This window comes from Canis aureus, chromosome 2 (genome assembly GCF_053574225.1).
Source record: "Canis aureus isolate CA01 chromosome 2, VMU_Caureus_v.1.0, whole genome shotgun sequence".
Classification (NCBI taxonomy): domain Eukaryota; kingdom Metazoa; phylum Chordata; class Mammalia; order Carnivora; family Canidae; genus Canis; species Canis aureus.
In genome coordinates, this window is record NC_135612.1 from 26,443,151 (window position 1) to 26,469,520 (window position 26,370).

Below are 26,370 nucleotides of genomic sequence, written 5' to 3' on the forward strand. Positions count from 1 at the left end.
GTAAAAAGTCGCTGAGCCACACCCTAAGTTTAGTGCCCTTTCTATGAAGAATGTGATCTCCAGGTAAAATGCAACAAAGCATCTAAACTGAAATGTAAACTCCAGAGTTCTTCAGCAGCAGCTAAATGTGGGCTCTCTCTGGCCCCCAGACAATGAATGAAAGAGGACTGAAGTGAGTTAGAAACCTAACAGCTGAGTTATTTTGATACAGTCTGTGAAGCTGCTCTCCTGAGATGACCTGCACTTCCTGTATCACAAACAGTGACGTCATCGTCAAGCAGTGGTACTGTTTTTCACTGATCACAGTAAACTGCTCTGTCCACCATCCTTCTCCACCCCGCATATATTTTGGGCAAGCACTGAAGTCTTTGAGAACCTTTAGGTATGAGACTTCTCTCTTCAATCAAAATGTCCAGTCCAGTACATTAATCAAAGTTCCAGTTCAGTCCAGAATAAGACATTTCCTTCCTGGCATAGCTGGGCCTGCCCTCAGCCTGGCAGTCTACCTAAAGACCCCTGTTCTTTCCCCAACACCTCCTCTCCGCTTCTCGCCTTCCTTTTCTCTTCTTTTCTTTTCTTTTTTCTTTTCTTTTCTTTCCTTTTCTTTTCAAGATTTTATTTATTTGACAGAGAGAGTGAGAGAGAGAGAGAGCACAAACAGGGGGGAGGGGCAGAGGGAGAGGGAGAAGCAGACTCCCTATGGGGCAGGGAGCCGACCCAGGGCTCCACCCCAGGACCCAGGACCTGATCCAAAGGCAGACACTTAACTGACTGGCCTACCCAGGCCACTCCTTGCTTTCCCTTCTTGCTTCCACTGTCCAGCATATAGAACATCACCTGACATGCTGGGGCAGGCGGAGCCGAGCTCGGCTCTGGATATAGCAGATGGACAGTGGCTAAGTCTTGAGGGGCACCTGGTGGGATTTTGGGAGTTCTCTCCACGGGAGACGTAAGGCCAGTACCCCTGACTCAGGCAATGTCTGGATCCTTTCACACTCACATCTGCCCTGTGTCTGGCACACTCCAGTGCTCAATTCTTGTTAGTGAATGAATGAAGGAGGTGAGGGAAAAGAGAGGAAGTAGCAACGTTTCCTTCATAAACTCCTTTAGGAAGGAGATTTTCATGTGAATTGGTCAGTTTTATCTGATCTCATGCTTTTAAAACATTCCCCTTAACCTACAGTTAAGAAAATGAGTGACCATTTCATTCTGGTCACTTGTCCCTCAGACAGTAACCCAGGGTCTGATGGAGCAGGCTGTAGCCTGTGGACACAGCTGCAGGCTCCTTTATTAGTGCCACTCCATGGTATGTAAAATCCCTCGAACAATCGGGACAGAAGAATCTTTCCAGAATCAGTGGGTCTATAAGGCAATTCGGGAAAATCAAAATTGCTATAGATTGTACGCACCAGGCCTCTCACAGACCCTCGAGTGTCAGCCTCAAAGCCCCTCCCTCTCCCATCTGTGCACAGAGGACAAAGCAGTCCTGGGAGCATGGGGTTAAAAGCACTGCAGGCCCCGAAACCTATAGACACCCTGGAATTGTGCAAATGTCCACACACGTCTCCTGCTAGGAGACACTGGAGCTGTGTGTGGACACCTAACAAAAATACTTCCTTCTCTCTGATTTTCTGAACACACAGTGCTGAGTTCTGGTCCCTCAGTGGCCTTAGTTCTGTCCTGGCTGACTTTGCATATTTTAAATGCTAGAGAATGAGCAACAGCAACATTAACCTGTAAACTCTATTTGATAACTTTTCCTGGGCATCTCCCATGAACCCTGCATTGCAGAGCCCTGAGGAAGCAGACACAACGATGAAGGAGACACATCCCATCTACAGGGAATTAAGAGCTCCTTGTAGGGGGAGGAAATGTTCATCTCCTATCCTTAGCTGGAAGGGAAAGTTGGTCACACCCACCCACAGTGTACTTTATGTCTTTCCTGCTTCTCGATTCAATGTTGCCTTTAAACCTCTTTACTACATCCTCGGGGGAGGCAAGAGATGGAGGGTTGTTCTCATTCTCAGAAGAGAATATTAACACCCAGTGAGGCCAAGGGACCAAATCAGCCCCCACAGAAGATATAGTGACAGAGCTCGAAGAAGAACTCGTGTATCCCGACTCTACTAACCCACAGACAAAACATGTGGGAGACACCCAGGGAAGACTTGTGGCTTCACTTTCATCAAGAAAGGCAACACATGAGTGAAAAAGCAAAACAAAATGAGGAGAAACTAGGGCAGAACATGTAACGGATGAAAAATTTTAGAATCAGAATAAAAAACCACAATATTCTAGCCTTGCCAAATACTTACTAAAGGAAAGGCTAGAAGATTCCAGAAAGGCATTCTAGTACACACTGCAGGGAAGGAGTTGAGGGTGACATCCTAGGGAAATTTTATTTCTCTGGAGAACCAACACTCATAATACTGTAACTCTCTCCCGAATGAAGTTCAGGGTCGTATCTGCCAATATTAGTTATCCTTGATGAGATAGGAAATGATGAAAAAATTCTATTGTTCAAGCCCTTCATATTTTGTATATCATAATTGTTTTGTATATCTTATATAATGATTTTACATAAAATTGTAAGGTACTTCTGAAAGAAATTGAGGAAAACACAAAGAGATGGAAAAATATTCCATGCTCATGGATTGGAAGAATTAATATTGTGAAAATGTCAATGCTACCCAGGGCAATTTACACATTCAGTGCAATCCCTTTCAAAATACCATGGACTTTCTTCACAGAGTTGGAACAAATAATCTAAAGATTTGTGTGGAATCAAAAAAGACCCTGAATAGTCAGGGGAATACTGAAAAAGAAAACCAGAGCCAGGGGCATCCCAATGCCAGATTTCAGGTTGTACTACAAAGCTGTGGTCATCAAGACAGTGTGGTACTGGCCCAAAAACAGACACAGAGATCAATGGAACAGAATAGAGAACCCAGAAATGGGCCCTAAACTCTATGGTCAACTAATATTCAACAAAGCAGGGAAGACTATCCACTGGAAAAAGGACAGCCTCTTCAATAAGTGGTGCTGGGAAAATTGGACATCCACATGCAGAAGAATGAAACTAGACCACTCTCTTACACCATACACAAAGATAAATTCAAAATGGATGAAAGATCTAAATGTGAGACAAGATACCATCAAAATCCTAGAGGAGAACACAGGCAACACCCTTTTTGAACTCGGCCACAGCAACTTCTTGCAAGATACATCCACGAAGGCAAAAGAAACAAAAGCAAAAATGAACTATTGGGACTTCATCAAGATCAAAAGCTTCTGCACAGCAAAAGAAAGAGTCAAAAAACTAAAAGACAGCCTACAGAATGGGAGAAGATATTTGCAAATGATCTATCCGATAAAGGGCTAGTATCCAAGATCTATAAAGAACTTATGAAACTCAACAGCAAAGAAACAAACAATCCAATCATGAAATGGGCAGAAGACATGAACAGAAATCTCACAGAGGAAGACATAGACATGGCCAACAAGCACATGAGGAAATGCTCCGCATCACTGGCCATCAGGGAAATACAAATCAAAACCACAATGAGATACCACCTCACACCAGTGAAAATGGGGAAAATTAACAAGATAGGAAACAACACATGTTGGAGAGGATGCGGAGAAAGGGGAACCTTCCTGCACTGTTGGTGGGAATGTGAACTGGTGCAGCCACTCTGGAAAACTGTGTGGAGGTTCCTCAAAGAGTTAAAAATAGACCTGCCCTACGACCCAGTAATTGCACTGCTGGGGATTTACCCCAAAGATACAGATGCAGTGAAACGCTGGGACACCTGCACCCCGATGTTTCTAGCAGCAATGTCCACAATAGCCAAACTGTGGAAGGAGCCTCGGTGTCCATCGACAGACGATGGATAAAGAAGCTGTGGTTTATGTATACAGTGGAATATTATTCAGCCATTAGAAATGACAAATACCCACCATTTGCTTCGACGTGGATGGACCTGGAGGGTATTATGCTGAGTGAAGTAAGTCAATCGGAGAAGGACAAACATTATATAGTTTCTTCATACGGGGAATATAAGAAATAGTGAAAGGGTTTAAAGGGGAAAGGAGAGAAAATGAGTGGGAAATATTAGTGAGGGGTACAGAACATGAGAGACTCCTAACTCTGGGAAATGAACAAGGGGTGGTGGAAGGGGAGGTGGGCAGGGTGACAGGGTGACTAGGTGACGGGCACTGAGTGGGGCACTTGATGAGATGAGCACTGGGTGTTATGCTGTATGTTCACATATTGAACTCCAATGAAAAAAATATACAAAAAATGTTTTTAATTGTCTCAGGATGGAAGACTAGATGTCTGAGCAATTTGTACCATCCACGTCTGTCCCCAACATAGGGAGGGTCTGAGAAGCTGGGTTTCTCAGCATGGGCCCCCTAAGCGGATGACGAAGTGCCTCCCCACATCCAAGCACACCTTAAGTAACAGGCAGCGAAGTATCTCAACTGTCTGAACAACAGCAAACACTTAGGGTCTTTCAAGATTACAGCTAAAGGCCCCAGAACACACTGAATAATGAGACCCTTGCTTTCATATCAATCCACTTTCTGTTCCGGGGACTTGCTGCTTTTCTTTCTAATCCCGGCTGGATGCATGTATCCATGCAGCCAGTCAAGCCAGATGATCACACCTGCCTGCACATCTCTATCGTACAAGCAAGGGATTCAGCCCACCCATCTCCCCATCCATGAGCTCTCTTCACCCAAAGTAAAGTAAGCCCAGCATATCGTAAATTGGTTCACGACTCTTTTCCTAGCCACTGCAAGGGTTCTATGCAAATTGGGAGGGATTCCTGTTTCAGATCATTAGAAAAAGAGGGCACTGGGGAGGGAGGGAAAGGAGGTGAGGCTGACAGGGAAGCAAGATTAGAGGTTTCAGAGAAGATTTGCAGATAGGAGGGGGCTGGGCTTGCACTTGCAGCAGGGGAGACAATCGAGGGGCACCTGCTAAGCCTTGTGTACTGAAACTACTCTGCACCTCTGAAGCCACTGGAGCCCTGGGAATCAAAAGCCAGAGGGGAATGGGACAGTCAGACACAGGAGAAACCTCATTATCATGCACCTGCAATGAGGCAAGCGGGACCTACAAGCAGCTCCCTCAGATTATGAGGAAGAGAGATGAGACATTTTCCATGGGCTCAGGATGGTTTCAGAATTTGAGTCATAGGGGATCCATTTTTCTTTATTCAAGAGGTGTAAGATAAAATTTTTACATCCTATATTTAACATGCTACCTTCATTTTTATTTTAATTTACATTTAAGAACTGTCATGGGCTAACTGATGGTGAGGCCCAAATCCCACTTTTCCCAATTAGTGTATTCTCCTTGCACAGGGATTCCAGGACTCTGGCTCTCTCATGGACTGTTGTTACCAAGGGCCGTGCTGCAGATCCGCGACAGATCTGAGAATATAATGAAGGGAGACCCGGGAACGCCTCCTTTCCCTTTTTCTTTATTAATTAGCATTTTACTCACACTTTATATGATTAACATGTTCTCATCTGAGCCATGCAGGGTCCCCTTCCCTCTCTTGAAAACTCTCCTGGCAGGTGCTAGCCACCACATGTGCGCCAGAGCCCCCCCTTTATTTGGCAGTGGGTCACAAAAGGACAACACATGTCTCAAGCCAATGAAGCGAAGGACGCTCAAGCCAATGAAGTGAAGGACGTCCTTTATTTTGTGAAATTATGAAATGGGTGTAAATTTTACGAACATATACTGAAAACACACAAACAATTATCAAGTAGGTGTCCTGTCAGCATGATGCAATTTAAAAAAAGAATATTAGGAACCAGAACATCCAAGACATGAAGCTACATACCTTCTAAATCAGCCTGAGAAAATACTTCCAGACCAGACACCAGAGTGCTCTAATCTCCAAGGGCACCTGCTGTTTACCTGAGGGGTATGAGTACCTTCTGCTTACCCCCAGCACGGCCACACTTGGCGCAATCCCACCTACGGTGACAGCCCTATGAAGAGCACTCCCTGGGTGGCACAGGCCAGCGCTTCCAGCACCCACAGCCGGGGGCTGCTGCCTCATAAGATCAGGAAAGAGAGGAGCCCTGCTTCACCTCGCGTCATGCCAGATAGGAGACAGTGGATATTTGGCAAACAGGCACATGTTTACTTTGATCCAAAGGTCTATCCCATTTCTTCCCTTTCTGTTCTCATTCCAAGGTTTCTCTAACTCTAAGACTCAGAAGGCATTTTACAAATATAACAACTTAGAAGCTTGGTTTTTTAAAAAAATAATCCTTGAAAGTCATTAGCAATGCCAATAAATTACCTGTGCGTGCTTTGAGACCCAGTGACGGAGGACATTCAGGACTCGATTGGTGGCTGTTCTTCGAATAATAAACTCTTTGTCACATGTCCTCTCAGTGTTGTTAAATCCTTAGGAAAAGAATAAACACATGCATCACCATTATTTTTTTTTAAAGATTTATTTATTATGACAGAGAGAGAGAGAGAGAGGCAGAGACACAGGCATAGGGAGAAGCAGCTCCATGCCGGGAGCCCGATGTGGGACTCGATCCTGGGTCCCGGGATCAGAGCCTGAGCGGAAGGCAGATGCTCAACCACTGAGCCACCCTGGCATCCCCACACACATATATTAAAGCCAATCCCTAGGAATCTGGAAAAGGTCACTTATCTTAGGACCTTGGTTAGTGGACACTCACAAATACACCTTGGCAGAGAGGTATGAATGGCTTCAGACCGTTGTGAATTCTGCTTACTTACCTATTATACCCTCAACAGTGAGGCTACCACACAGATACAGGTGCAATTAAATGAATTATGTGCACACATTTATTAAAGGCCACTGGTGAAAGCTAACGCTGATGTAATGACATTTCATTTACGCCTGCCTTGTTCTAGAACATAAAGCTAAAGAAAGTTTTAACAAATCATTTAAGTGAACATTAGTTTATACTTTTGCCCCAAAGTCATTACACAACCAATAACATTTTCTTTTCTTTTCTTTTCTTTCTTTTTTTGGTAAAGATTTTATTTATTTATTCATGAGAGAGACAGAGAGAGAGAGAGGCAGAGACACAGACAGAGGGAGAAGCAGGCTCCATGCCAGGAGCCTGACGTGGGACTCAATCCCGGGTCTCCAGGATCACGCCCTGGGCTGAAGGCAGACAGCTGCTGAGCCACCCAGGGATCCCAATAACATTTTCAGTATTTTAGATGGATTAGCTCATATCTTGCCTCATAGATGAGACAAATAGCTTATTATGCACCCACTTTTAGAGAAGCAGGACAGCGTAGTGGTTAAGAACATGAACTCCATGAACAGCCAGACTGGGTTCAAATCCCTGTTGTTCTACCTTGGCAAGTGGTGGCCTCTCTGTCACTGGTCTCCTCATGTCCTGCATGAGCTAATATGCACCTACCCCACAGAGTTACCATGGAGACTAAGTTAGTTAATACAGATTAAGCATTTAGAATGGCACTTGGTACAATAGTGAGAGCTCAATAAATGCTTGCTCTTAGGACATACACTTCAGTGTTGGTTGAGTGTCTTTGGTTCCTCTCTTTGCCAGTATAGGTCTCTTTTTCTTGGCCACCTTTTCACTCTCAAGAAACTATTTAAGTTTTTTTCTATTGAGTCTCTGTTTTAAAAATGTTTACCTTCCCATCATAATTAAGTGACATGTTTCCTTTAAAAATGAATGCAAGCCTTATATAACTTCACTGGCAAACTTCTTGAAAGTTGTCTAAACTCATCTAATTCCATGTCCTCATCTTCTATATGCTCTACACCCTACTCCAAGCTTCTCACCCCATTTTGCCACCCAAACAGCTCCTGATAAGGTCACTAGTAACCTGCATGTCCCTATATCCAAGCGATATCCATCATCTCCCCATTGGAAAGCTCATCTGATGGACACCTATAAGCAAATCCTTATGTATTTATATCCCCAAATCTCTTCTCTGAGCTCTGGATCCATACATCCAACTGCTTCTTGATATTTTCCTCTTAAATATTTCAAAACCCTCAGACCCAATCTGTAAAAGAAGAAAAAACCATGGCCTTTCCACCAAACATTGACCTTATCCAGTGTTCCCTATCTCATTAAAGGAACATCACTAGCCATCCACTTATATACGCTAGAAACTTTGGAATTGTCCCTGGCCCAACACTCGGCTTCTTCCTAATAATTTTATCTGGTAAGTAAATCTCAAATCTGTCCATACCTTCAACTCTACAAAGCCAAAATTGACCTTGAGCTACCAGCAACTCTCAATCTGGTCTACTGACAATAGTCCTGTAACTGGTCTCCTTTGTCATTCTTGCTTCCTCAGCTCTGTTCTCCTCCCTCAAATGAGAAAGATCTTTTCCAAAGCCAAATTATATGTATCATTCCCCCTTCTAAAGCCCTTCAATGACACTTATGATAAACAGAAAAATTCCTTAACACAGCCCACAGGGTCTTTCACAGTTAGACTCCTAGCTCCTTCTCAGCCTTTTCTGGAACCATATTCTTCTCACTTCTCCTCTTTTATCTCACCACCCTTCTTTAAGTCCTTCATCCACACTCCAGGGCCTTTATACATACTGCCCTGGACCTGACACATTTATCGCTCCCCTTTTCACTCAGTGAAAGCTCTTGTTGTTTATTTCACTTCCCCAGTTGAGCCTGAGTTGAACAAAATCAACGGATCTCACAGCACCATGCACATTTATTTTCTGGTATTTGTTACATGTGCAATTTTACATTTATTTATGTAGCTAGGGATTGGGTATGTTTTTGCTGAGCACAACAAGCACATATCTGGCGTGTAGCAATGCTGTACATGGTATATATCTGCTGAATAAATGAATGAAAGCCTGGAAAGCACAAATTTACTAAAAACATAGTGAATGTGATTTGAACGTAAAGATGATGGAGTAAAAGACTAAATGAACAGTCCTCAGTGCTTATGAATGAGTTAGACCAAAAAAGATCTATGAACTTTTTGAGCGCAGAGGCCCCCTTTCCATATTGCTCTTTGGATGTCGACAGTCATCTTCTACCTTTTAGTGTACACTGTCAGAGGACAGTGATGATGTGATCTTGGCAGAATAGATACTTTTTAAAAAATCTGTTACTATTAAAAGCTTATAAATTCTGGGTAAAATACAATACATATCTTTTAAAGCGCATAGCTGAGTTCTCAAGAAAATAAGGAATTTTCTAGGGTCAAACACACAGAGATCTGAACCAGAACCAAGCCTCTGAACTGATGCTAGCCGCCCCAAGAGGAAAGCAGCTCACCAGTCTGGGTAACACAGGATTTAGATTGTAAATCCATGTGGTTCAGGAGAAGAAGCTTCAGGACCTTCATGAAGTATGGGTGAGAGAATGTCAATTGAAACTCCCACATAAAGCTAGAACTCACAAAAAACCAGTCTGTCTGTGAAAGAGTAGATTAGGAGGAAAAGTGCTCTAAGTGCACAGGAGACAGTGAAGAAGCTTATCTGTCTCAGCCTGAATCTCAGTGGCAGTGGGGAAAAAAGCCTCCCTGAGAACTCACAGCCAACAGCCCACTTTATGTAGATTTGAAGCTCATATTAAGCCCCTATTGGGTGGTCTGTCTCTCTAAATGTGAAGCTACAAAGTGGCCCAGGCCAGTGATAATCCTGAGACCCCTGACAAAAGTATACACAAAACCTCTCTGGAGGGACAGAAACTCAACCTCAGCCTGTAGTGGATTATAAGAAATCAATCAATCAATCCCCAAAGAAAAACTCACAATCCAAAATTACAAAACACTCAAACTCTCTGTCATGAACACTCTCTGTCATGAACACAGATCAGTAGAAACAGGGATAAGGAACTCCCCACCCCACCCCTCCACCATTACCAAGAATTCCAGGTACCAGTACTATCATATAGATCCAGTTTAAACATCCTAAAATTAAAACGTTTACAAAGACTAATGATATAAAAGTGGGAACTGAAAACATGATAAAAGAATAAAAAATTTTTAAAGTCAGATTTTACAAGAACTACATAAAACTTCTTCAAGCTAATATAATTGTTCTTTCAAATATTGTTAGAAAAATAGATGAAATAAAAAACTCAAAGGATAGATAAATACTGATTAGATAGACCTCACTGAATAAACAAACAATAAAGTAGAAAGAGATTTTAAAAAGATTTCAGCAAAGTATTCAAATGCAGCACAAGCAGTTAAAGAGAGAAAGCAGAAAAAAGGGTATTAAAAGACATGGAGGAAAGAGAAGTTCCAACAAAAAATCAGAAGGACAATATAGGAAAAGAATTGTTCTAGACTCGATGGAAGACATGAATCTTCAGGCTCAGGAACTGCAATGAATCCTAAGCAGGATAGATAAAATGAAAACCACACCCAGAAAAACTGCAAAATGATGGAACTCCCAGACAAATATACCACTGAAGCAACTGGTGAGGATATACTGATGATCTATAAAGGGAAAGGCAGGTGAAAAGGATAGGAAATGGTATGGGGAATGAGTGAAGTAGATGGGAAGGCTCAGATCAACCATACTAGAGACTTCAACTGGAGTGAGAGCTGGGGAATAATAAGGCACCATCATGTTGCTAGAGGATGAAAGCCAAAAGCTCTTGGAACACTGAAAAAGGGTAATGGGGCAGGGCCCCCCACCTGCATATATAAGGATGACCAATCAATGAGATGAGAACAGAAGATGGGAGTGAGGAAGGAACAGAAATATCAAAATCAAAGTGAAATGTTAAGAAAGAAAAGCTATTTTAACAGAGCTGCTGCTACTCCTTTAATGTACTTTGGAAAAAGCATCTCTCTCTACTGGTCTCTTTGGGCTGTGTTAGGGGTGGGTGGCAGAGCAATTTATTTTCAAAGACAGGCAAAATAAAAGGCAAGGAACATTCTTCTGCTCTCCAAGTTATTTAGTGTCACACATTAAAAGTCCACTTAAGGGATTTTCTTTATAAAATTTCAAATATTTACATAAATTCAAATCTCAACCTCTATTACCATTTAGGTTAGGATTTGATTACACTGTTTGGATGTTCTGCATACCTCCTTCTAATTACCACATTATTTATCTTTTCTGTAGAGATCATAGCTTGGTAAGTTCTCAGTATCCCTGCTGCTTGGGGCTTATCACCTGCTGCCACTTGTAGTACTCAACATCCTCTTGGAAAGTGACCAGGTACTCACTTAAGCAATCTCCAGCAACAAAAATGGGCACTTGGGGCAGCTGGAGCAATCTACAGCTAGTAGGAAAAATGACTAGGATAGCAGGACCAGCCACAGGCAGGACCGCCCTTCCAAGTGCTGCAGGAATGTGGAGAATTAGGGAAGGAAGGCTCCAAAGACCCACATTCCTCTGTGCCCTTCCCAAGGCAGGCCAGCCCTATATGGTTCCAGGATGAACAAGAAGTAAAGTCCAGAGCAAATTACTGGACCTCTCTGTGGCTCAGTCTCCTAACTTGTAAAATGGGCAGGATAAACCACATAAAGTTAAGTTAAATATTAAATAATTCTTGTAAAACAAAGTACTCAATGAAATCATATTTATTATAATTACGTTCGCACCTCGAGGTGGCTTCATCCATCCACCGCCCTGATCCAGTGGCCCTTACTAAATACCTTTGACAGAAAGCTAGTTATAAGCACATGTGAAAGCAGTAAGGATGTGATGGACATCAACTTATTTCCTTCCTGAAGAGCCTTTCTCACTGCTTGATCAACAGATGGAGACCTTTGATTTTCTAGAGAAATACTCTCTCAATTCTATTTAAACCAGCAACAATTTAGAAATTCCCTAAACCAGATACATGAACCATATTTCTGAGGGGCATACCTGTAGCAAATGCTGATAGATTAAGTTTTATAAAAGGAGCTACTGCTTATTTATGAACTGAAATTAATGCCTTAACTGGGTTCCCATGTGCTCTCACCTAATCAGATATGCTTGTCTCCCCATTTTTCACAGACTTTAAAGCTATGTGATCAGAGTAACAGTTTTCCATCACCCATCAGATTTTCTCCTTATTTTAAGCCACCATCTAAATTGGGGGCTGCTTGGGCACTATTTATTTCTGAATTTAAGCATGAACTACACAGCTCATTGGTGACAACATCCATGTGGAAGCCATTCTATCCTAGAATCACAGATCCACCCCCAAGGAGTTCTTGTGCCATTCTTTGGAATAGCAAATAGAAAATCTCCGCAGGGCTTTATATATCTTTCACTTGTCAAGTGTGACAGCACAATGAAACCACATATACCAGGAGAGTTTCTTTTATAAATACATACATCTGGAGCACCAGCATCTCAAGATTCCCGTCTTTCCAATTTTTGTAAATTCTTCTTCATTTGTAGGCACTGGTCAAAATAACTAATGTGAGCAACAAAAGCCATCTGGGAAAGTGCTAAGAACCAAACCCCCATTCATGTGAATTTAAGAATGAGATTCAACTTTATGGTCCCTCCCCCAGATATCTTGTGAGCCACGCCATCCCTCATAGCAACTGACAGATGTGACACCTCTCTCATTAAATGGACACTCCGTGGTGAAGGGATTTCATTTCAAGCATCTTTGTAGGCCCTCCAGGTTGGCACACAGGCACTCAGCAGTTAACTTTTCTTAATAAAAATCGCATCACTCCCTCCAGAAACTATTTGATAGTGTCTGCAGGTGCTTTATATCTGAAGTTAAGGCATCCTTTCACTGTATTACTGTGATGACCACACATTTGAAATCTATCACAACCAGACCATACAATAAAGTAGTGGGGAGGGAGACAAGGAAGTTGAAAAATAGGGGGGGAAAAGGGAAAGTTTCATTTTATTCTTCAAATGGTATGACGCTCAGCCAACTTCATTGCCTACTATGTAAGAGGCAAGCAAAATAATGTTAGATGGAAATAAGATTACACATAGGTGGATCATGGGTCAGTCCAGTAAGAGCTACCCTGAGGCTCCAGAGGACAAACTATAAAAGTCAAGAAGTTCTTGAGCATACTCATTTTAACATCAGAAGTAGATCACCCAGAATTGGACTGTGGAGCTCTTATTAATTTCAGCAAAGTATCTTTAAGCCATCCTTCAGAATTGGTGAGGAAAGTTAGAGTACATTCACAAAGAGCTGAAAACCACAGAGGTTATAATGTTTTTTTTGTTTGTTTGGTTTTTTGTTTTTTGTTTTTTTTTTTTTAGAGGTTATAATGTTATCAGTGGTCCATGGTGGTGGGCTGCCCAGGAGAAAAAGTAAATGCTAACTATTGGTTACTTTATATCCAGGACCTCTTTCTTGTGTTTTTATCCCCACTATCCAGCACTGCTGGTCTTAATAAATTTAAGCTTGTTGAATAACTGCAATGTGATCATTTTAATGTCCACATCAGTGAGGGAATTAAGAAAAGTCTATCAATGATCATCATTTTTCACTTTATACAAATAAAGCTCGATCTCTCCAATAACATCAATGTTATCAATATGCTTTGCATAATCTAGTAAATATTGTTCAAAAAATGTCATATAATTGGTTTGTATACCTCCATGCAGGTTTAAACCACCTGCATGAATCTTCCAGAAATCCTGGGTAACTGTGTTCCTTACTCTGAAACATGTCTGCAGGAACAAGCAAAGGATGCTTCTTCTCCTACTGTGCCCCCCTTTGCTTCTGTCACCAAATACTCTCCCCACTCTGTGCCCAATCCTCCAATTTTTCCACCACTACCTCATCCCTTGGTTCTTGGTCTGTGCTCCAGATGATTCCATTCAGTTCTCACTCCCTCAGGGACATAACTCTGTCTCATGGTTTTTCTATGCCCTCCAACGTGACACCTCCGGTTCCTGTATGCCCCCAAATCCCTCATTTCAAGACTCTTATGAGAGATTTCCACCTAATGACACATTCTACCCTAATAAGAAGTACACCCAAAAATTCAATGTATGTTTCTTGCTCTCAAGTTCCTCCCCATCTTAACTTTCCTATTGAGTTAATGGGATAACCACAGTTTCAGCTTCTCAGGTGGGAAAATCTCACTCTTCTCTGTCTCTCCTTTGTTTTTCCCATTCAGTCAACAACTACTGTTAACTTTTTGGTAGCATCTGTCAGATTTATCCCCTTTTCTCCACTCTTCTGCCACAATGCTAAGTCTACGTTCTTCACACATGTGTAGTAGCTACTGTCTCCTAGGTAAGTCCTCCTTTCATTCTCTGTCCTTCTATTCTTCCTCCAACCCTAATTCAATTATTCAATCAATACCTATAGAGCATCTACTTTGTTCCAGGTACAGTGTAGGTGCTGTAGGAATAAGCGATGTGGTCCCTGATCTCATGGAGTTTGCTCTGTAAATGGAGAAATGATAGCCTCCAAACAAGTAAAACACCAAAATGTATAACTCGAAACCTGCAGATGAGCAAGTTGCTTGCCTCTTCAAACTGACCTTAAATATTCCTTTTATTGTTATTGTCTCAGTACAAGTACTTCTAATGACTCCTTACTGTACACTGAGCCAAGTATAAAATATTTTCCTAGATATGAAGTGAATAAATTACTTAAGATCACAAAGCTAGTATACTGAAAAAAATAGGTAAGTACAGACAAGCAGATTTGCATATATACAATGCTAAACATCATGAGAACAGTGTTCTATTGCTGAGATATGCATGAGACAATGAACAAACGCTGCATAGTGGTTTTTGTTGTTTGTTTTTACCTACTTACAAGTGTGTTCTTATCTCTGTTTTTAAGTTCTTCTCCTTATATTAACCTGAGGTTTTCTCTCTAAGTACAATTAACCATAACAATAAAAAAAACATATTTTTCTAGACTGAGGAAAAGCAGCTCAGCAGGCTTATTGTTATGTGATAAAAAATACATGAGGAATGGCAAAATCAATATTCTTTCATTTGCTTTCATTTTTCAAGGAAATAAGTAAGACTGTCAGCTGCATTGTTTTTATGGATTTTTAAAAATGTCTAGATTTTTTTTTTTTTAGAGAAAGAGAACAGGTACATAATTTGAGGGAAAGAAGCAGAGAGAGAGAGAGAGGGAGAATCTTTAGCAGGCTCCATGCCCAGCACAGAGTTCGATGCGACGCTTGATCTCATGACCCTGAGATCATGACCTGAACCTAAATCAAGAGTTGGATGCTCAACTGATTGAATCACCCAGGTGCCCCTGAGCTGTCTAGATTCTTAAAGGAATGATTATATACCAGACTTAAAACTTACAAAAACCTTTGTGTATTATTTCTATTTTCACAATTCCAGAAAACATATTCCTTGCTTTTACAGATGAGAAAACTCAGGCTCAGAGAAGTCCAGTAGCCACGCAAAGGTACAGATAGTAAAATCCATGGCCAGATGATCCCATTCCAAAATCCAGGCTCTTCCTACTGAAACACACTACCTGAATGATTGCTCCCAAGAAGTGCAAGGTGCTACTGTTTATTGCTGTCTAATCTTAAGCCCTCCCACTGCTGTTGCCATCAGCTTCTGTGCTGGCATAGAAATGCAACAAGAACATTCTGCCAGTAAAGAAGGTGATGGTAACTTCTCCCCAAGCAGAATGAGGGCATTTGAGGAGTCAGTGGGAAGTGAAGCCACCAAGTAAGCATAATAACTTTTCAAGATTATTGCTGAGGCAAGAAGGAAATAAATAGCCTAGAAAGTGAGAGGTGACGCAGGTTCATAGGAGACAATAAATTGAACCAGTTTGAAAACTAAGATACAGCAATCTAAAAAAAAAAAAAGAAAATCAAGATATAGAATACCTTATGTCAGAGTTTCTTGACAGCACAACCAGTATTAGCCAAGAGGCCTATGAAAATACAGTGAATACGAGAACTTCTGGAGAAGATGGCAGCATAGAACCCTAAGCTTACCTCCTCCCACAGATACAACTAGATAACACCCACATGAGTGTAAACAATGCAGAAAATAACACAAAGACTTGCAGAACAGACTCTCCACAGCTAAATGTACAGAAGAGGCCACACTGAAGAGGGTAGGAAGGGTAGAGACTTAGTTGGTAGCTAAACAAACCCATGGGACTGCCCACAGAGGGAGGGACACTGTGGGGGTGGAAAGAGGAAAGAAACAGACACTAACACTGGGCAGCCAGGTATGGGGAACCTGCATGGGGAAAACAAATCCCTATAACATTTGGCTTTGAACAGAAGAGCGGTATAATTTCATGAGTTCTTACAATCAGTGGGGCTTAACACCTGGCTCTAAAAGTCCGCTGGTTTGACTCCAGGAAAGCTGCAGAGCCACAAGAAATGGAGTTCACACCCTCAAATGGACAGCACGATCAATAGCCCTTTGGAGATACAGCATAGAAAGAGCAGTTAGAAAAATATCGAGGATAAACAGGATCAAGACTTCTTTACTCATCTCAGAGCATGTTGCTGGAGGTGCAGAGATATTTGTGAGACTTCAGAAACAACGGAGCTTGAGGACACCATTCCCTCCACAGCCCCATAGTCTAGACACATGGACACCTATGGGAACCAGTCCTGCACCAACACTTTCTATGGCTAAACTGGTAACAGGATGCCCTGCTCGCTGTGTTCTCTAATGGACATGCCCTACCAGCCAGGCCCCAGCACTGGGTCTCCTCACACAACAGGTCTGCACAAGCCTTGCTAACACTGCATACCCAGCCCCTGCATCTCCTCTAGACACGCACCCCACCCACTCCAGTAGGTCCTTGACCAGAGCCTATCCAAAGCAGTGCCACAAGCCTGACAGTGTGCATACAGCCCCAGCAGGGAACAGCATGGCTCCGAAGGGACTCCTGCCCCATGAAGAGGGGAAGATAACTGATACACACCAGTCCAACTGCAGCTCCAGCAAGGGGTCAGAGGCAGATATCTGGTCTGGCTACAGGCCCTGTTCATCACTGAAAGTCTCCCAGGGGGGCAACACAGAGAAAGCACCCTACAGTTCAAGGCAAACTCCTAATCTGACTCAACTCAAGCCTAAAGCAACCCCGTATTGTTCCACTAACAAAGCAGGGACTAAACTCTGCCCAAAACAGGTAAAGAGAGACATTGCAGATGACCGGACTGAAGGCAAATGTGGCTCAGCCACAATAGTAGGGGTACACAGGACACATAGGAGACCCTTCTCAAGTTCAGGTTCTGGTGGACAGAGGACATTGCATTGCTGTGCACGAGAGGACCTCTTCTTCACAAGGCTACTACTTTCATGAACAGGAGACATAGGTGACTTTCCTAATACAGAGAGACAGACACAGAGTTAAACAAAATAAGGAGATAGAGGAATATATCCCAAAACAACAGGACAAAAATCACAGCAAGGGAGCAAATGAAATGGAGATAAGTAATGTGCTTACTAGAGAATTTAAAGTGATAGTCATAAAGATACTCACTGAACTTGAGAAAGAGTGGAGGATCTCAGTGAGATTCCCAACAAAGAGATAGAAAAAAAGAACCAATAAGAGATGAAGAACTCAATAACTAAAATTAAAAATACAGTAGAGGGAATAAATAGTAGACTAGAGGGAATAGAAGAATAGGTGACATGGAGTACAGAGAAATGAAACTGGAGAGGGAAAAAGATAATAAAAAATGAAAATAGATGTAAGGAACTCAGAGACAGAATCAAGCATAATAGCATTCACATTTTAGGAACCCCAGGAGAAAAGAGAGAAAGGGGACAGAAAATTTACTTGAAGAAATAATAAATGAAAAATTCCCTAATCTGGGAAAGGAAACAGAAATCCAGATCCAGGAGTCACATACAGCCTGCAACAAAATTAATCCAAGGATGTCCACACCAAGAAACATAGTAATTAAAATGGCAAAAAGTAGTGATAAAGAGAGAATTTTAAAGGCAGCAAGAGAAAAGGAAACAGTTACATACAAGGGAAACCCCATAAGGCTATCAGCTGATTTTTCAGCAGAAAATTTACAGACTGGGGGAGTGGCATGGTATAGTCAAAGTAATGAAAGGAAAAATCTGTAGCCAAGAATGCTCTAATCAGCAAGTCCATCATTCAGAATAGAAGGGGATATAAAGAGTTTCCCAAACAAACAAAAGTTAAAGGGCTTCATGACCACTAAACCAGCCCTACAAGAAATGTTAGAGGTCTCTTTGAGTGGAAAGGAAGATCATAAGTAAGAATAAGAAAAGTAGGAAGCACACAAAGTAAAATTTAGTACATCTATAAAAATCAGTCAAGGGATTCACAAAAGGATTTAAAATATGATACCATGTATCTAAAATATGGGGTGGGGGGATCCCTGGGTGGCTCAGCGGTTTAGCGCCTGCCTTCAGCCCAGGGCATGATCCTGGAGTCCCAGGATCAGGTTCCGCATCAGGCTTCCTGCATGGAGCCTGCTTCTCCCTCTGCCTATGTCTGTCTCTGCCTCTGTGTATGTGTGTGTGTCTCTCATGAATAAATAAATAAAATCTTTTAATAAAAAAAAATAATAAATAAAATAAAAAAATAAAATATGGGGTGGAAGAGTCAAGAGTGGGTACAAACTTAAGCAATCATCAACTTAATATAGACTGCTATATGCATAAGATGTTATATACAAGTCTAATGGTAACCCCAAATCAAAAGCCAATAATAGATATGAAAAAAAAAATAAAGAGAAAGGAATCCAAGTATATCACTAAAGAAAGCCAGTAAACCAGGAGAGAAGAGAGCAAGAGGAAAGGATCAGAGAAGAACTACAAAAACAACCATAAAACAAGTAACAAAATGGGCAATAAGTGTATACCTGTCAATAATTACTTGCAATATAAATAGACTAAACACCCTACCCAAAAGGTGTAGGGTGACAGAATGGATAAAAAGGGAAGATCTATATGCTGCCTACAAGAGACTCATTTCAGACCTAAAGACACACGCAGATGAAAAGTGAAGGGATGGAAAAGCATTTATTATTCAAATGGAAGTGAAAAGAAAGCTGGAGTAGCAATTCTTACACCAGACAAAACAGACTTTAAAACAAAGACTATAAGAAGAGACAAATAAGGACACTATATAATCATAATGAAAAAAATCCAACAAGAATATATAGCAATTGTAAATATTTATGTACCCAACAAGAGAGCATGCAAATACACAAAGCAGCTAATAACAAAATGAAGGAAATATTCAATAGTAATACAATAAGAATAGGGGATTTTAACACCCCAATTACATCAATGGATAGTCATCCAAACAGAAACAAGGAAACAGTTGTTTTGAACCACTGTTTGGACCAGATGGATCTAACAGATTTATTCAGAGCATCCCATCCTAAAAAAGCAAAATACACATTCTCTTCAAGTGCACATTCTCCAGAATAGATTATGTATTAGACCACAAAAAAAAGTCTCAACAAATTCAAAAAGATATAAGTCATACTATGCATCTTTTCTAACCACAAAGCTATGAAACTAGAAACAAACTACAAGAAAAATATCTGGAAACAACACAAATACTTGTCAGCTAAATAACATGTTACCTAACAGTGAATGCATCAATCAAAACATTAAAGAAATTTTAAAAATACATACAGACAAATGAAAATGAAAACACATAGTCTGAAATCTTTGGGATGCAGCAAAAGCTGTAGAGGCCTACCTCAAGAAGCAAGAAAAATCTGAAATAAACAATCTAACCTTACACTTCAAGGAGCTAGAAAAATACAAACAAAGAAAGCCCAAAACCATTAGAAAGAAGGAAATAATAAATATTGGAACAAAAATAAATGAAATAGAATATAAAAAACCAATAGTACAATGAAACCAGGAGATGGTTCTTTGAAAAGATCAACAAAATTGATAAACCCTTAGCCAGGGTCATGAGAGAGAGAGAGAGAGAGAGAGAGATCAAAGTAAGACTCAAGTAAGTCTTTACTCAAGTAAAGACTCAAGTAAACAAAATTAGAAATGAAGGAGCAGAAATAACCAACAGCAGAGAAATACAAAGGATTATAAGACAATATAATGAAAAATTATATGCCAACAAATTGGATAGCCTAGAAGAAATGGATAAATTCCTAGAAATGTATATCCTCCAAAACTGAATCAGGAAGAAATAGAAAATTTGAATGGACTAATTACCAGCAATGACATGGAATCAGTAATCAAAAACCTCCCAAAAAACAAAAGTCCAGGATCAGATGGCGTCACAGGAATTCTATCAAACATTTAAAGACAAGGTAGGTAACACCTATTCTGCTCAACCACTGCAAAAAAAAAAAAAAAAAAAGAAGAGTAAGAAAAGATTCTAAATTCATTTTGTGGGGCCAGTATTACCCTGATACCAAACCAGATAAGGATACTATGAGAAAAGAGAACTGTAGGCCAATATCTCTGATGACTACAGATGCAAAAATCCTCAATAAAATATTAACAAACTGAATCCAACAATATATTAAAAGAAAGTATTAACCACAATCAGGTGGGATTTATTCTGGGGATGCAAGGGTGGTTCAATCTTTTCAAATCAATCAACATGACACATCACTTCAACAAGAGAAAGTATAAAATTCATATGATCATTTCAATAGATGTAGAAAAAGCATTTGCCAAAGTACAACATCCATTCACGATAAAATCCCTCAGCAGAGTAGATTTAGAGGGAACATACTACCTCAACATAATAAAGGTCATATATAAAAAACCCACAGCTAACACCACATTCAACAGCAAAAAAACTGAGAGCTTTCCCTCTAAGATCAGGAGCAAGACAAGGATGTCCACTCTTAACACTTTTATTCCACATGGTACTGGAAGTCCCTAGTCAGAGCAATCAGACAAGGAACAGAAATAAAAGACATCCAGGGCACCTGGGGTGGCTCAGGAGTTGAGCATCTGCCTTTGGTTCCGATCATGATCCTGGAGTCCTGGGATCGAGTTCCACATCAGGATCCCCAGAGGGAACCTGCTTCTCCCTCTGTGTCTCTGCCTCTCTCCCTGTGTCTCTCATGAATAAATAAATAAAATCTTTAAAAATTAAAAATAAATAAAAGACATCCAAAATGATAAGGAAGAAGTAAAACTTTCACTATTTGCAAATGATATAGTGCTCTATATAGAAAACCATAAAGACTCCACCAGAAAACTACTAGAACTGATAAATGAATTCAGTAAGGTTGCAGTATACAAAATCTGTATACAGAAATCTGTTGCATTTCTATACACTAATATGAAGTAGCAGGAAGAGAAATTAAGAGCACAATCCCTGGGCACCTGGGTGGCTCAGTGGTTGAGCGTCTACCTTTGGTTCAGGCTGTGATCCCGGGGTTCTGGGATCAAGTTCCACACTAGGCTCACCACAGGGAGCCTGCTTCTCCCTCTGCCTATGTCTCTGCCTCTCTCTTTGTGTCTCTCATGAATAAATAAATACAATCCTAAAAAAAAAAAAAAAAAAAAGAACACAATCCCATTTGCAATTGCACCAAAAATAATAAAATACCTAGGAGTAAACTCAACCAAGGGGTGATAGACTTGTACTCTGAAAACTATAAAACAACACTGATGAAAAAAAGCAAAGATGAACAAACAAACAAACAAAGCTACTCCATGTTCATGGATTGGAAGAATAAATGTTATTAACATGTCCATACCACCCAAAGCAATCTATAGATTTAATGTAGTCCCATCAAAATACCAACAGCATTTTTTACAAAGTACAACAAATAACCCTAAAATGTGTAAGAACTACAAAAGACCCCAAATAGCCAAAGAATCTTGAAAAAGAACAAAGCCAGAGGTATTGCAATCTTAGATTTAAGATATACTACAAAGCTATAGCAATCAAAACAGTATGGCACTGGGATAAAAACATAGATCAATGGAACAGGATGCCAAGTGAGATATGTTAGAGAAAGACAGATGTCATATGATCTCACTGATATATGGAGCTTAATAGATAAAATGAACAAAATAAAAAAGAGATTAACCAAAGAATGAAGAAAAAAAGAGATAAGCCAAAAAACAAAACAAAACAAAACAAAACCAGACTCTTAAAGTACAAACTGATGGTTACCAGAGAGGAGGTAGGTGGAGGATGGGTGAAATAGGTGAAAGGGATTAAGAGTACCCTTATCAGGATGAGCACTGGATAAGGTATAGAACTGTTGAAGTAGTACATTGTATACTGAAAACTAATATAACACTCTATGTTAACTATTCTGGAATTAAAATTAAAAAAAGAAAATATAGTGAATGCACTAGAAATGGTTAACATGGAGAATTTTTTTTTTTTTTTAAGGAACAACTTTAAATTTGTTGGTCATTTTCTTTTATGCCTAACTTTGTAACTAACTATCTGAAAAAGGAAGGGAGGAAGGAGGAAGATATTTTGGTACGTTAGTTTGAATTCCCTAATGGGTATTTGCTACCTATTCTGGATTAAGGTGTGACTTGGCAGACTGATGTGGAACAATATTCACATCCTTTACATCAAGTCAATTTCCCCCCCAAGCCAAAATAGTAATCATTGTAAAAAATCTTTCTATACTATTTTACACGCACATTAAGAACTGCTTCTCCATGGTGGTGAGGATGAATGTTAGCTTCTTCTCTGGGGAGGGTGTGTACAAAGTTGGGAACAAGCATGCACCTGTGTGTGTGGGGTGTGGTAGGACAGGGAGAGGTGGCCACAAATTAGCTGGGATATTCTGAATAATCCAAAGCAGAGATGTTTAGAGTTGGGGAGGGGTATGAAATAGGCCATTTTCTCCTTGGTTGTTAACATGTAGAAATTTATACAAAAATTTTAATGAATAAAAATGGTGGATTTTACTACTAGAAAAAGAAACATACCTTGGGAGGGGGGAAGCCACAAAACACAAATGTAGCCCATTTTAGTCAGACACAAAATATTTGTTACGCATCTTGTGGCACTCTTTTTATAGGAGTTGGGGATATAGCAGTGGACACAGGCAACCAAATAGCTGCTCATAGAACCTAGGATCTACTGGAAGGCCACAGAAAAATCAATAGTAAATCTATGAGCAAATAAACAAGGTAAATCAGATATTGGAAAAAAGAGCTACGGGGAGCATAACTGAGCTAATGAGAGAGACAGCACATCTGCTAGGCGGTTGGGAAGCCCATTCTGAGAAGACTCATGATTTGGGACATGAATATGAAAGGGAAGTGGCGACATGAAGTCCTGGGAGAGGAGTGCTTCCAGTAGAACAGCAAATGGAAAGACCTAGAAGTTCAGCATGCCTAGAGGGACAGCCCACGGTGCCTGCAGCCCAGTGAACACGAGGGCCGGAGAATGGTGATGAAGGTGCAGAGCCGGCAAGATCACCAGGCACCTTCAAGCCAAGTTAAAGAGCCGGATTTTGTTCTCTGGTATTGGGAAGCCATCAGAGGCTTTTGCATAAACGCAATCATTTGATTTACATGTTGGACAGGTTCCTCTGGCTGCCTTGTGAAGTGGGGATCGGAAGGGGCGAAGCAGAGTGGGAGGGACCAGGTAGGAGGCAGTTGTCCAAGTGATCCAGGTGATGCAGGTTTGGACAAAGGTGTGGTAGGAGTGGTAAAAATTACTGGAGACGGAGGGCTAAGGCTTGCTGCTGGGTCAGATGCGGAGTTCTGTACAGACGAGAGACTGGATTTCTGCTGCCGCAAACCAAGGTTGTCAGGGACTGCCAGCAATCACCAGGAGCCGGAAGGGGCAAGGTGGACTCCCTCCTTAGCACCTCCAGAGAGCAGGGGCTCACTGCTCCCTTGATTTCAGACTTCTAGCCTCCAGAACGGTGAGAGAGTAAATTTCTGTTGTTTTTATTTGCCTATTTGAGATAATTTATTATAGAAGTTCTTAGAAATTAACACAGGGTCTGAGGGAAACTGAGGAATCAAGATTAGCTCTGCTGTTTGGGGCCTGAGCAACTGGGGAGATAATGATGCCATTTCCTGAAATGGGAAAGGTTCGGGGAAGAAAATCAAGTTTGGTTTTAAACTAAAACATGTCTCTTGCATACATCTAAGTGACAATATCCGTGGGGCTATTATATTTAACAGCCTGAAATTCATGTAGAAAGGTTCAGACTAGAGATGTAAATCGGAGAGTATTAAACATTTACTTTTTAAAAAGATTTTATTTATTTATTTATTTTAAAGATTTCATTTATTTATTCATGAGAGACACACAGAGAGAGTGAGAGAGGCAAAGACCCAGACAGAGGGAGAAGCAGGCTCCCTGTGGGGAGAATGACGTGGGCCTCAAACCCGGGACCCCGAGATCACAACCTGAGCCAAAGGCAGGCGTTCAACCACTAAGCCACCCAGGTGCCCAAAAGGCCTCATTTATTTATTGGAGGGAAGGAGGAGCAGAGGGAGAGGGAGAGAGAATCCCAAGCAGACTCCGTGATGAGCACTGAGCCCAACATGGGCTGATCCTAAGACCCCCGAAATCAGGATCTGAGCTGAAATCAAAAGCCCGACCCTTAACTGACTGAGTCGCCCAGGTGCCCCAATATTAAGTTTAAATAGGCCTTAAAATCCTGCAATTGGATGAGCTTACTTAGGTAGAGATTTTTTAATCAGAGAAAAAGGCCAGACGGAGCCCTGTTGGCCCCACAACCAGTAGAGATTTGGTAGAAGAGGAGCCAAAGAAAAGACCCAAAAGGGAGAGGAGAGTAAGGCAAAAGGAAAACCAGGCACGTGTGAACTTGGTGGGAGAAGCCTTTCAACAAGGAGGAAGTGACCTGCTGTGTTAAATTTTGTTGAGAGGTGACTATGATGAGGGCTTTGGCAAGATGTGGGTCACTAGTGACCTAGATACAAGTCATCTCAGGACTGGCGGAGGACAAGTCCAAGAGGAGGGAAAAACAGAGGTGATGAAGTAGAGACAACAAGTATGGACAACTCCTTCAGGACATTTTGCTTTGAGGGGCACCTGGGTGGCTCAGTGGCTGAGCGCCTGCCTTTGTTTCAGGTCATGATCCCGGGGTCCTGGGATCAAGTCCTGCATCGGGCTCCCCGTAGGAAGCCTGCTTCTCCCTCTGCCTGCGTCTCTCCCTCTCTCTCTCTGTGAATAAATAAATACAATCTTTTTTGTTGTTGTTTAAAGACATCTTGCTTGCAAACAAGCAGAGAAATGGAGCAGTAGCTGGTAAAATGGGTGAAATGAGGACCTCTTGGCACGCTGATGAGGATGACTGAGTAGAGGGAGAAACCGGTGCTAAGGGTGGACAGGGTAACTGCATGAGAAGAGTTCTTGAGGAGCAAGGGGGTGGGATGGAGACAAAGTGGAAGGGTTGACCTTGAGCTCTCTGTTTTTCACTGTGAAACAGACAAGCTCATCAGCCAAGAATGGTCAGGGGCACGGAGATCTGAAGCGAGAAGCCATGAAACGGTCATGCCAGTGTGTGGGCAAGTGACACTACTAGGATCAGTGCGGGAGGCTCATGTGAGATCTGAAGTCGGAAAGTGCGTCCAGGCAGCACCACCCTGGGAGTGTCCGGAGAACGGCTCTGCTCCGTCTGAATCCCGAGTCCGTGTGATTCCATCATGCGCCCTTACGGCCTCGGTTGCTCCGAAGGCCCGGTCTGTGATCACAGCATCAGAACCTGCCCCGCCAGGCTTCGGGTTTTCCTCTTGTGCCCTGGAGGCGGCCACGGAGAGGTGGAGGGTGGGAATGCAGACGCTTGTCTGCAGCTGCTCCTGTGGCCTTAGCTTTCAATTCTGCGCCTGCTGTGAATCTTACAGACAGTATCACCGCCACCCGATAGTGCACTGAAGTGTGTGTTTTAAAGACCCTCCAGGATCTCAGACAGACTCTGAGCAGCTTGCTGTGTATATGCCAGGGGACTGGTTTAATAATACCGGCTGATGAGTGATTGCCCAGGTCCCTTGTGCAACAGCGCTGGATCCATCACGTTCCCCACCGAGGGCAAGAGCCCACGCTGCTGCTAGCAGCCCAATACAGCCAACTCTAAGCACGTACTGCCAGGCTCATCCTGGCCCTTCACTTGCCACAAACCTCGCCACATCACCTGTGACTTGGAGTTGGCAACCACCCCATGAAGGAGATCAGAGGACAACTCCCCTTTCCTTTAAAATCTCTCTACAATTCCATCCTGACTCTCTTCCGTCAGCAAGGGTGGCACGAGATGTGATGGAAGAAACAATTGTTTAATGGACTTATCTCACTGAGTGGCCTTGGAAGACTTCTTTTGTTTCTCGGGTCCTCAGTTTCCTCTTTGGGAAATAGAGGTGCTTACCTAGATGCCTCTGAGCCACCTTCCTCAGCGTCTCCTTGGACAAAGCTCAGCTGTCCCACCATGTGTCCAACAATCTTGCTTCCCTGGCATCATGAACAACCTGCCCCCCCTACCCCGATCTTTCCTCTAGCACCTCAATCTCC

The 26,370-nt window shown here is 41.7% G+C and overlaps 1 protein-coding gene across 2 annotated transcripts in view; it reads right to left on the reverse strand.

The window, feature by feature from the left end:
* The window catches only part of RASGRF2 (Ras protein specific guanine nucleotide releasing factor 2), a 240,834-nt gene that overhangs the window by 42,707 nt on the left and 171,757 nt on the right, over nucleotides 1–26,370 (reverse strand). For both annotated transcript variants that reach the window (XM_077866482.1, XM_077866488.1), the window contains exon 18: nucleotides 6,327–6,433. In XM_077866482.1, coding sequence (XP_077722608.1) covers nucleotides 6,327–6,433 — 107 coding nt within the window. The remainder of the gene's footprint in view (nucleotides 1–6,326; nucleotides 6,434–26,370) is intronic.